At 49.2% G+C, this 13037-nt stretch overlaps 1 protein-coding gene across 1 annotated transcript in view; it reads left to right on the top strand.

The window, feature by feature from the left end:
• The window catches only part of LOC130203913 (ankyrin repeat and fibronectin type-III domain-containing protein 1), a 161668-nt gene that overhangs the window by 28734 nt on the left and 119897 nt on the right, over positions 1–13037 (top strand). The window contains exon 4 of the mRNA XM_056430374.1: positions 5518–5756. Coding sequence (XP_056286349.1) covers positions 5518–5756 — 239 coding nt within the window. The remainder of the gene's footprint in view (positions 1–5517; positions 5757–13037) is intronic.

Genomic DNA, 13037 nt, shown 5'->3' with positions numbered 1-13037 from the left:
AGAATTATTAGAGGAAATCATGGGGGCATTATTTGCCCCTCCTCGTGATATCTGGGGGCACAATTACATTTCTTTGGGGCAGTTTTGCCCTTTGCCCTCGTGTGTTTCTGACGCTGGATGACCTTCATGATGCTGAAATGACATACCCAAACTAAAAAGGGTGTAGCTCTGCAACCACAAGAGCTATTTGAATAATAATGGTGTTATAATAAAGGCAACACATGTGAGCTTTTGTTCAGATGTGTAAATATTCGTATGTATGTTACTGGTTAAGAGTAAATAAAGATGAAACTTCTATGAAAATAGAAGTTTCAGGTTCGATTAGTAAAAAAAGCCCTTTCAGGATGGATATCTCCTGGATGGATGCACAGCAACGGCCTCAAATCACCCAGATAATAACACAACTACACAACGAACACAACAGACTCTCTCAAAGTATGACTCAGGAAAAATAAAGCTACAAAAGTAATCTTCTCTCCGACTTTTAACACCATCCGACTTTACTGCTGTCAGCGAGCCATCACATCCAACATGCTGACAGAACCTCCTCCTCTCTCACATCACACACACACACACACACACACACACACACACACGCACGTCTGACAGCAGCCCGTCGACCGCTGATTGACGTCGACTCGACTTGTTTAAACCAGATGGATGAGAATTGTCACATTTCGAGTATCAAGGGAGAACGGCGTCGTTATTTTAGTCCTTATTTGTGATGTTTCAGAGAAGCTCGCACGCCCCCTCAGCCCGCCACTTCCCGAAGCCCAATGTGAGAGAAACTTTACAAAGACAGAAAAGAAACTGCAAACATTCGAGACACGGAACTTATTAAGAAAGAAAGAAGGAATTCACACTTTTATTGATCCCCGTCTTTGACTTCAAATAAACCAAAATAAAGTCCCACTGGATTCCCAGAGACAGGCAGCGGCGCCGACGCCACAACTCCGAGCGCCGCTTCCACAGAGGAACAAAACAACACGTGTTGGTGTGCGAACCCCCAGAGCCGCCGCGCTGCCCTCAAATTCATTTTGACCAGAAGGAAATTATCAGCAGCGGCGTGAGTCTTGCAGAAAAGCTGAGGGCGTCCTTTGTTTGTATTCATTTTATTGTGCTCCATTTGGAATTCAGTGCACATCTCCTGCCGCCACATGGCTCTCAACCGGAGGGTTGATGCTGTGCGCCATGCCGCTATGAGCTAGCAGGTGGGGGGGGGGGGGGCACAAGAGACACATACACGAGGATATACTGGCGTAAACAAAGCACAGAGAAGCTCAGATCACTGCACACGCGATTAGTTTGATATCCTGCAGTTTATCGAGTGTGCCGTCAAAGTTAAAGAAGGAAACATGAATAAGCGCTTTTCTTTTCTCCGACTCCTGACGACTCTTGTTCCCTCCCCCAGCCTCTCTCCTGTGACTCATGAGGCTGTTGTGTTCTTAATTACACCCTCAGAGGAGCAGCGAGCCGACCCCGGCCCTCACGCCTCCTAAATCTTTACTGTCTCTTCCCCTCGTGGTCCTGGACTTAACGACGTCCCCCTGATTGGTTTATTTAGCCCAAGTGCTTCCATTTTGTGTCCTTATTTTACCTTTCTCTGTCTGTCTCTGTCGGTGCTTCGCTTGCCCGAATTGAGGGAGAGTCTCACATGGCCCCCTGTTGCCAAGCAACCGCTGTCAACGGCCATGATGCGGTCTCTCTCTCTCTCTCTCTTTTAATCTCTCCAACGGGCCTGAGAAAACTTCTTTTTTTTTTAAAGGTGTTTTAATTCAAGTTTAATATTCAATTCAATTCAGTTTATTTGTAGAGCCCATTTTCACAAATTAGAAATTAGTCTCAGATTGCTTTACAATCTGTACACATAGACATCCCTGACCTTTGACCTTTGACCTCACATGGGATCAGGAACAACTCCCAAACAACCCTTCAGGGTAAAAGGCCAGACCCCTTGAGGAGAGAACAGAGGAGGATCCCTCTCCAGGATGGACAGGTGTAATAGATGTCATGTGACCAGAAGGAATCATTACACACTAATTAAAACACAGGAACCACACAATGAAGATGACAGAGTGGATGAAGAGTTGGTAGTCGGCATATTCCACCATCCAGACCTCCACCATCCATCAGGCAGATGGAGGTATGACGTGAAGTCAAAAGGACTCCGGGGAGGAAGCAGAGTTAGTGATGTGTGATTGAGAGATGAAAATTCATCTATAAGTAGAGAGAGAAGAGGAGATAGGAGCTCAGTGTATCCTAAGCGTCCATAAGGAGAGAGGAGAGGAGAGAGGAGCTCAGTGTATCCTAAGCGTCCATAAGGAGAGAGGAGAGGAGAGAGGAGCTCAGTGTATCCTAGGCATCCATAAGGAGAGAGGAGAGAAGAGAGGAGCTCAGTGTATCCTAAGCGTCCATAAGGAGAGAGGAGAGGAGAGAGGAGCTCAGTGTATCCTAAACGTCCATAAGGAGAGAGAGGAGAGAGGAGCTCAGTGTATCCTAAGCGTCCATAAGGAGAGAGGAGGAGAGGAGAGAGGAGCTCAGTGTATCCTAAGCGTCCATAAGGAGAGAGAGGAGAGAGGAGCTCAGTGTATCCTAAGCGTCCATAAGGAGAGAGAGGAGAGGAGCTCAGTGTATCCTAAGCGTCCATAAGGCGAGAGGAGAGAGGAGCTCAGTGTATCCTAGCGTCCATAAGGAGAGAGGAGAGAGGAGCTCAGTGTATCCTAAGCGTCCATAAGGAGAGAGGAGAGAGGAGCTCAGTGTATCCTAAGCGTCCATAAGGAGAGAGGAGAGAGGAGCTCAGTGTATCCTAAGCGTCCATAAGGAGAGAGAGGAGAGGAGAGAGGAGCTCAGTGTATCCTAAGCGTCCATAAGGAGAGAGGAGAGAGGAGCTCAGTGTATCCTAAGCGTCCATAAGGAGAGAGGAGAGGAGCTCAGTGTATCCTAGCGTCCATAAGGAGAGAGGAGAGAGGAGCTCAGTGTATCCTAGCGTCCATAAGGAGAGAGGAGAGAGGAGCTCAGTGTATCCTAAGCGTCCATAAGGAGAGAGGAGAGAGGAGCTCAGTGTATCCTAAGCGTCCATGAGGAGAGAGGAGAGGAGCTCAGTGTATCCTAAGCGTCCATAAGGAGAGAGGAGAGGAGCTCAGTGTATCCTAGCGTCTATAAGGAGAGAGGAGAGAGGAGCTCAGTGTCTCCTAGCGTCCATAAGGAGAGAGGAGAGGAGCTCAGTGTCTCCTAGTGTCCATAAGGAGAGAGGAGAGAGGAGCTCAGTGTCTCCTCGCGTCCCCCAGCCCTCAGCCTGCCGCCTCTCGGTCTGGACCAGGTGAAGCAGGTTCAGCCTGACCTCTACATCCAGCTCCCCTCTCCTCACGGTTCTGCTCCTCCCCCCTCGCTGCAGAGGAGCTGCTCCGAGTCATTTCAGCATCTGGCTCGACTTTGGCAGCCAGAAGCGTTTTGGCTGCCGCTCCGATGTCGGAGGCGACGGCGTGAGACTTCACGGCGCTCATCGTTCAAAGCGTCGCACAGACACGAGACGTGCGGTGGGAACCTTTGAATAAAAGATGTCGTGAAAATGCAAACATAAGGCTCCATTTAAAATGTGTCGAACAAATCTTATGACAAACCTGGTGGGTAAGGCTCCAAAGTCTGAAAGTTCAACGTGTTATCGTGTGTGTAAACTAATCAATGTCAGTCACACATTGATTTCTGCACTCTGTAAAGCGACTTCGGGTGACTTGAGAAGCGCTATATAAAATAAATGATTTATTATTATTATTATTATTTACAGATATTGGTCTGGAATGTTTTCATGATCTTAAAACTTTGTTTACTTCAGCAATTTAAAGAATGAATAAAAACACACGCTGTTCCATTTAGATCAGGAAAACACACATGATACATGACATCATAATCCAGCATAATAATAATAATCTAACAGACTGCGAAGAGGAAAAATTATCCTTGAAATCCGAAACTTTAAAGCTAGTAAAAAGCTGATAAAATAACTCTGATCCTTTCCTCCGGCCGAAGTGTCAGAACACTTACAGAAGCAGACGCTAATGCTAGTTACCTTCCGATAATAACATACCGCACCTGAGGATCGGGCACACCCATTGTAATGCATTTAAAGCAGAATTATATTCTCCTGTTTTTAACTCCACGATGTGGAGTTTCTGGACCCAGCATGCATCAGATCAGTAACTCGGAGAGCCGGGCTGTGATTGGTGCATCCGTCATGTCAGAGCTGCAGGGAAACGCCAACGCCACTGCAAATGTGTTCCTTCCTCTTCATGATCCACGAGCCGTCATCTCTCCATCGATGGAATCATAATCAAGTCGTTCAGCGAAGAATAAAGCTGGAGAAACATTCCACCTTTTAAAAGAAGCTCGATTACATTCGGGAAAAATGTTACGAAGGAAATCAGTGGCTAATATTCCATTATAGGCAATAATGACATCGTCAAAAAACACATATGAATTATCCGTCTCGTCTGCCTCCGACCCCCCTTTTCTTTTCTTTCTCCTTCTCCTTCTTCTCTCGTCTGCCTCCGACCCCCCTTTTCTTTTCTCTCCTTCTCCTTCTCCTTCTCTCGTCTTCCTCCGACCCCCCTTTTCTTTCTCTTTCTCCTTCTCTCTCGTCTTCCTCCGACCCCCCCTTTTCTTTCTCCTTCTCCTTCTCTCGTCTTCCTCCGACCCCTCTTTTCTTTCCTTTCTCCTTCTCTCGTCTTCCTCCGACCCCTCTTTTCTTTCCTTTCTCCTTCTCTCGTCTTCCTCCGACCCCTCTTTTCTTTCCTTTCTCCTTCTCCTTCTCTCGTCTTCCTCCGACCCCCCTTTTCTTTCTCCTTCTCCTTCTCTCGTCTTCCTCCGACCCCCCTTTTCTTTCTCCGTCTCCTTCTCTCGTCTTCCTCCGACCCCCCTTTTCTTTCTCCGTCTCCTTCTCTCGTCTTCCTCCGACCCCTCTTTTCTTTCCTTTCTCCTTCTCTCGTCTTCCTCCGACCCCTCTTTTCTTTCCTTTCTCCTTCTCTCGTCTTCCTCCGACCCCTCTTTTCTTTCCTTTCTCCTTCTCTCGTCTTCCTCCGACCCCTCTTTTCTTTCCTTTCTCCTTCTCTCGTCTTCCTCCGACCCCCCTTTTCTTTCTCCTTCTCCTTCTCTCTCGTCTTCCTCCGACCCCCCTTTTCTTTCTCCGTCTCCTTCTCTCGTCTTCCTCCGACCCCCCTTTTCTTTCTCCTTCTCCTTCTCTCGTCTTCCTCCGACCCCCCTTTTCTTTCTCCTTCTCCTTCTCTCGTCTTCCTCCGACCCCTCTTTTCTTTCCTTTCTCCTTCTCTCGTCTTCCTCCGACCCCTCTTTTCTTTCCTTTCTCCTTCTCTCGTCTTCCTCCGACCCCTCTTTTCTTTCCTTTCTCCTTCTCTCGTCTTCCTCCGACTCCTCTTTTCTTTCCTTTCTCCGTCTCCTCCTCTCGTTTCCTTCCTGACGACGGTTCCCTAACCCCTCCTCCGGTGCTCTTTGTGGCGTCTCCTCCAGGGGAGCCGTGGCGCCTGGAAGACGACATGGAGGGCGGCGATGACCCCGAACCCGCCGGCTGCGCCGCGGCCCGCCCTCGCTCGCAGTCGCCGTTCTCCCACTTCCGGGCGCGAGCCGCCTACCTACGCAAGAGCGTCTCGGCCGACGACCACCTGGACGCGGGCTCGGACTCCGGCTCTCCGGCCGCCGTCGAGAGCAAGCCGACCCGGAGCGGCAAGGGCAAGCTGAAGAGGAAGTTTGTGAGTTTTTTATATCTTTTTTTAAAAACTACGTAGGAGTTTAGCTCAAAAAACTCATCTTGGCTTTTCACACATCCGAGAGCCAAAGGAGTGAATTGTTCCTGACACATGTTCACACACACGCACACACGCACACGCACACACACACACACACGCCGGCGCCGCCACGCAGCGCCACGCTGCGGGTGAAGGGGAGGTCGAGGTCGCTACGATACATACGCTCCATTAGTGGAACACGGCCGACGGGTTTTCTCTGAAAAGAATGTGACGCCGTGCAGACATTCAGTTTGTGTGCGTGTGCGTGTGCGTGTGTGTGTGTGTGTGTGAGACTTTCCTTCAGGACAGGTGTTTTGTATAAACACGTATTCCACCGTATAAAGTGGATTCTGGTTCTGATCCACCGATCTCGGGTTGGACTCGTCTCTCTCTCGTCTCACGGGAACCAGACACCTCCTCCTCCTCCTCCTCCTCCAGACACAGCCAGGGAGGAAGCAGAGTTAATAATGTGCAATGGAGGGATGTAGATTCCTCCATAAGTAGAGAGAGAAGAGGAGAGAGGTGCTCAGTGTTTCCTAAACTCCCCCCCCATGACTTGTTTTACTTATGAAGTTTCATCCACTCTCGCCGTCGCCGTCGGCAACCCAAAGCCGCTCGTCAGTTTCCGTCGCGTGTCGAGCCGTGACGGAGTTCTCCATATTTGATCTAGTCGTCTCCGTGCTTTCACATTTCATCAGATTGCATCAGATTGAGGAAGTTCACAAAGAACGGTTTGCGGCCGCTGATCGCTCCACACGAGATAACAAAAAAATAATTGAATTTGAGCGGACCGCTACCTCCGACTCCCCGAGGACGCCGGCGATTTCACTTCACTTTCACGGCTCGAGGCTCGTCGCGCGGCAATTATCGACCTTTGTGCATCGGACTGAGGCCCATTTGCATAGAAAGGGTCACATTTGGTCAAATATATTCATATAACCTTATTAAAATGTGTGCAATTATCACCGGAGCAACGAGGCGTTGGGGTGCTTTTCCCTCTGCGGGTTCTTCTTGACAGACGCACTAAAACGCACAACCCTGGTGCGACCGTGCCCCTCCGCGTGTTCCACGGCATCTGTGGAGCGACGCCAGACGCGAGCAGCTGAAGCTGCATTAATGATTAAAGACTTCTATACTGTCCCTTGGTAACTGGAGGCCTCATTACCAGCCTGCACTGTGTAATTGATTCTCCGGTGTCGCTGGTGGAAGAGGACACCTGAGGGAGGCCACAGCCTGGCGGGGGGAGGAGGGTTTTTCTCGAGTATATAGAACACGGTTTCAAATGTGGCTGCAAAGGAGATATTGCACCGACGCGGGAATCATTTTTAGGATGTAACCTCGAGAAGTCGAAAGAATCGTCTGGATTTCAGTCGTCGGAACTCAGAAGGAGTTTTCCTTTTTGATCGAGTCGTCTCGGACGCGTCCCGCGGGCCGAGCGGGAGTCGGAGCACGTCACAGAACTGAGAAGAGAGGAAAGGAGCGCCGGATACGGACCGGCAGCTCGCTCGCGGCGCGGCGATGGCGGCGGCGTTGGATCTGATGACCTGCCGCGCGTGTGTCGGGGTGAGGCGACTCAGTGTGATGCACTTGGAGAATGCTTTTAGTCAACGTCCCTTTGTGTGCAGCTCCACTGTGGCCAGTAAAATAAAATACAACATATTTACAGATCATCGGGAAAGAAGAAGAGGTGATAGAAGGGAGCATTGGTTCGGTATTCTTCCCCCGGCTCAGAGACGGGTGTCGTGGTTTGAACTCTGCAGGGTTCGTACGCTCATGGAAAACCTGGAAAAGTCATGGAGCGTACGCTCTCAATACGCAACATGTTCTACATGTTCATGTTTACACCGAGATGTCAGTTTGGTCATGGACATCTGGTTTAAAGTCCTGAAAACCCACCGGTCAACATGTGATAGAACCCTCAGAATGTTTAAGTTAAACACATCGTGGCGTCAATGATGCGCCTCGTCCTCACGGCTCCTCACACCAAGAGATCTGGAGGATTTGTGTGTGTGTGTGTGTGTGTGTGTGTGTGTGTGTGTGTGTGTGTGTGTGTGTGTGTGTGTGTGTGTGTGTGTGTGTGTGTGTGTGTGTGTGTGTGTGTGTGTGTGTGTGTGTGTGTGTGTGTGTGTGTGTGTGTGTGTGTGTGTGTGTGTGTGTGTGTGTGTGTGTGTGTGTGTGTGTGTGTGTGTGTGTGTGTGTGTGTGACGGTCGCTCCGTGATGCTCTCTTCGGTCTGACGCCGTCGGTGACTCACAGAGTTTCTCTGTTAAATGAAACAAGGGGAGTCGAATGTTCCTTCGCTGTTTATTTTTGGAATTTAAGTAGTTGTTTGTCACTCGTCACACTTACTGGAAACCCGGAGGAAACAAACAGGGCCGGTTTGAAACGGATGTCCATAAACACGTCCTCACACACATGCAGGCCTCTAAATAATCATGATAATAACAACAATACTGGCAGGAGACTCAGTGGTTTCCAGTTATTCCAATAAGCTGATGGATATTCTGCACGTTGCTTTGGACCAAGGGGCTGAGGGTCACACAGAACCTTCAAGCATCCTCACCGCTCACGTGGAAGACAGCGAGAGAACATCTTGGGCGGACATAACTACTCAAATGGCATTGGCGAGGTGTTGATGGGTTAGAAGTGATGCAGCTCTGTCAGGTTCATGAACCCTCACGCCTCTCTGACCGAGCAGCTCCTCGGAGCAGCAGAGCGACCGCTCTCCACCCACAAAGCGCTCGCAAAGTAGCTGAAATAATTGTGAAATCTAAGAATACGGATCCTGCTGTGTCCCTGTGAACAAAGATCTTCCCCCGTTTGGACTTGGAGAGCGAGAGAGAAGCGCTGTATGCTCGACAGCCGCTGATCCGGTTCCTTCCCATCTGTTTCCATCGGCCGGGCGACACCGACTGAACCTCTTTTGGGACGCAGTGCTTTGGCAAAGCTCTCCATTTGTTGTCGTTGGCCAAGTCACAATCTGTTCCATGCATGCCATCTGATCATGAAACACCTCATTGAGTCATGATTGTCTGCTACAGTGCTAAGATTAGCTTAGCGGCAGCTCCGGGACGTGGACGGATGAGCTCTGGTCCCCGACCAGCCAGATACAAAGTTGGTTCTACATCAACTGCTGCCAGCTTATTGTCTTTCCTCTATTCGGATGCTGGTCCAGTCAGCATCAGGGAGCCGGTCAGAGGGGAGTGGATGGACAGAGTTTATTAAAGGAGAGATGGATGTGGAGGTTTCTTCCCTTTATTTCCCCCTCAAAGGGTTTTTTCTATTTCTTGGGCGTTGCTCCTGATCCGACGTGAGGTCCTGGGTCAGGGAGGTCGTATGTTTGCAGATTGTAAAGCCCTTTGAGGCACATTTGTAATTTGTGATATTGAGCTATACAAAATAAACTGAATTGAATTGAATCCATCGGGGACGATACCGACCAACGCCGGGAGCTGAAAGGGGACGAGCTGCAGGATCGGGTGTTTATGCTCCGCTTCATCGGCGATATGAGCCTCCAGGCCAGGGGTCAGGAACCTTTTTCACTGGGAGAGCCATAAAAGCCAAATATTTCTAAATATATTTCATTGAGAGCCATATAGTATTTTTAGCGTGTAATTTTAATGTGACTTCTGGTTAGATACGATCAATAACAGACGGATGTTTAGTTTAATAAAAGAACAAAGACGTGCTCTTTAAGAAAAGGGACCTTAAATTACTTCTGCTGTAATCTGGCGCGATAGAGAATTAATTTTTTTCAACTAAAAATTGTCTGGGAGCCATATGCCGTCACTGGAAGAGCCAGATATGGCTCGCGAGCCATTGGTTCCCGACCCCTGCTCCAGACGACAGGAAGGGATTAGATTCAGTGTCGATACAGGAACAACACCATGGAGCCTGAACGAGAGATAAATATCCTTTTCTGAGTTAGGATAGGATGTTAATTGAAATGAAACTACCAGAAATTGTACGCCATAAAACCCCCATAGATACTCTGATGGATCCATCCTGAGTGTGTCGCGTGTTGCTGCTGTGGGGCAGTGGAGGGCCTCACGGCCACTTCATGATCACGCTCATTCAAAGATGAAGTGGTCGTCGGTGGCGACGCACCGGTCCGAGTCCAGAGCTGCTGAGCGTTATGGAAATGTCATTGTTGCCGCACAGCGTGTGCACGTCTGTGACGGCAACGAGCACGCACTCGGTCACGGCCGCTGGAAGGCCAGCGGCGACAGAAGTTGAAAGGGCCCCTGGCAGCAGGAGAGCTTCACTGCCCCCCCCCCCCCCCCCCCCCCGATCAGAACAGGATGCCTCGAGGCCTTTTCAGACATCAGTGCAGCGATAGCTGGGGTAATTGGCCCGTGATGTGGAGTCAGGGGAGGCGTGGGGGATGGGAACTCTTCCAAAGTGGTTTTCCCTCCAGTGGTGTCGTCCTTACTGTCTTCCCCACATCTGCATTCCCGTGTGTCTGCCTCCAGGCGGTCTGAGAAGAGGAGGAGGAGAAGAGGAACGGCACTGGACTGTGAGGACGGACGACGTCTGCCGACCAGTAGCAGCTACACGTCTGAGGACAGTGGTCCCCAAACTAAGGCCCGCCTCCACATTTGGCCCCCTGAACAATACCGGAGACGCATTCTGATTTTTTTTCAGTCTGGCCAGACAAATCCTCGACTAGCCGCTGTCAAATAGAACGGAATAATGGTGAAAAGGTTAGTAGGAGAACAATGGATTCAGAATCAGGTTAAAAAGCATTTAACCTGATTCTGAATCCATTGTTCTCCTACCTAACGATGATGTTTGTGTTCAATGCAAAGAAAAGGCCGTTTGCCTCGTCTGTCGAGAGGCGCTGGCGGTATTCAAAGAAAACGATCTGCGCCGACTCGATGACTCCCGTCACAAAGGTATTGGTTTGTTATTTATTTCCTGACTTTTTTTTCTGTGAAGATTAATATTTGGTTATGTGTGGTTCTGGAAAACAATACATGTTTACCTTGAGGCACCTGTCACACTGGTTCTGTTACAAACTGACTCCTGACCCGCCCCCAGCATAGAAGGGAACAGTTATGTGGCCCTCACTGGAACAAGTGAGGGCCACATAACTTAGGATATTCCCTCTTTGAAAATATTCACTTTGTGATAGCTTTGCTAAAGACGACCGTATAACCATCGGTGACTGACCTATATTACATCACATTACATTACATTACATCACATTACATTACATGACATGTCATTTAGCAGAAGCTTTTATCCAAAGAGACTCGCAATAAGTGAATCAACCAAGAGTACAAACTCAGAACAACAAGAATACAGAAAGTAACATTTCTTCAAGAAAGTCGAACGACAAAAGTACCATGAGTAATACTATGAGTAATACTATGAGTAATAACATGCTGGGCTTCCAAGTGTAACGATGTCCAAACATGGATGTCTGGTAAAGTAATGATTCAGCCGACGACCTTCTCTCGCTCTCTCCTCTCCAACGGGAGGATTCATCCTCTGATCACAGGTGAAACACCAGCTCCATGCGACTGCATCACAGCCGAGTCCTTCCCGGTCGGCACGGGTCAAAACCCAAAACCACTCTGCTCTCCCAAAACAAGTCCGGCTCTCCCAGCGCCCACATCCCGGGACGTGGTCCTGACCTCGGGTCTGCTCCTTTCCTCATCCCCCTCTCTCATTGTAACAACATGGTGTGTGTGTGCGTGTGTGTGTGTGTGTTGCTTTGGATGAGGCGGAGTGGCTAACCTTCGACAGGCAGACGTAATACGTATCAGTAATACTTCAGCTGCTACCTGCTGTTTATTCTGAGGTTTGAAGGACCTGGACGTGATGGTCCAATTCAATAATTCAGATTAATATGAACACAGTTGCCACTGAGCTGTATTGTTGTCATCTAACTCTAAACTCCATCCTTCCTCCACCGCGCTGCAGCCGCACGCCTCCGTCAGCCGCGTCCATCCCGGAGGCGGCCACACGGTGGCAGCACAACGCCACGCAGCCGAGCCGCGGCCTCGCCGCCTCTCGGCGTGTTTCTGTGTGGCCGAGCCGTCACCTGGGTGGTGCTGGAGGTTTTCTCTCCGGTGACTCATTCATCCTGAGATGACTAACACACAGACACCACAGCGGACCGTCAGAGCCCGAGGTTTGGCCGCGGACGCCCGGCTAACATTCATTATCTGTGGAGACTTTTATTGGAATGCACAGCAGTGGGCGTAAAAAAGATGAGAGAGAGAAGCCAGACCCCGGAGGACGGTGTGGGAATAAAACAGAGGTGTTTTTGTTTAGTCCGCACTAAGTCACAAAGGCACAGCTTTCACTCTGGTTCCCAAGCTCTATGGCCGCTCACCCGCCTCCATCTTTTCTGTCGGCTCGCCCCTCTGATACAGAAGCAGGGTCCGTACGGTCATGGAAAACCTGGAAAAGTTAAAAATGGTCATTTCCACGCCTGGAAAAGTCATGGAAAAAACGTAAATCATAAAAGTTTTGGAAAAGTCATGAATATGTGTTTTAATCACATGTTCATTTACGGCGAGTTTGAAAGAATTAATTTGTTTTTGAAAGAAAGACGCTCAAAATATAAGCCGCCGTACGCTCTCAAGACACAACATGTTCTACATGTTTGTACCGAGATGTCAGTTTGGGCATGGACATTTGGTTAAAGTCCTGGAAATGTCCTGGAAATCCATCGTTCAACATGAGTCAGAACCCTGAGAAGGATAAATAATACTAAAACAAGTGTTATTGTGAGTAAACAGATAAAGAAAAACTAAAATTGAAATAAAATAAAAAGGATTTGGATGTCTCAACACGTCGTTCTTCATGAACTTTATCGGTGGCTAAAGTTATTTTGGGCCAGTGGTGGAAGATAGTTCAGAATCACATCGATTGCTTGGAAAGGAGCGTTTATGGTCAGGAGGGTTTTTCTGGCTTTTTTTCTGACACACTCGTATACGCACTTACTGGAGTGACACACAACCTCACACCCGCACACAGGGTGCATCGCCCTGTTCAGAGGCCGCCCCCTCTGTGCAGTGTGTACTGTGTATCCCTGAGTTCCTAAAGAAGGCTGGAGCTCTCAGTTCATAGCTGCAGCTTTAATGGACGTGAGTTCTGGGCGGGCAGAAGCTCCGCCTCCTGTTATCGGACAGCAGAACGGAGAGAGGACACCTCTCGTTGGGGAGCACTTGTCCGGTGGGACCATTCTTTGACACGCGCTCACCCAAAGCACGCCGGCAGAACGGCGTGGGAA

This window comes from Pseudoliparis swirei, chromosome 13 (genome assembly GCF_029220125.1).
Source record: "Pseudoliparis swirei isolate HS2019 ecotype Mariana Trench chromosome 13, NWPU_hadal_v1, whole genome shotgun sequence".
NCBI classification, from domain to species: Eukaryota; Metazoa; Chordata; class Actinopteri; order Perciformes; family Liparidae; genus Pseudoliparis; species Pseudoliparis swirei.
Note: the sequence above shows the minus strand (reverse complement) of the source record. Positions and strands in the feature narration are given on the sequence as shown.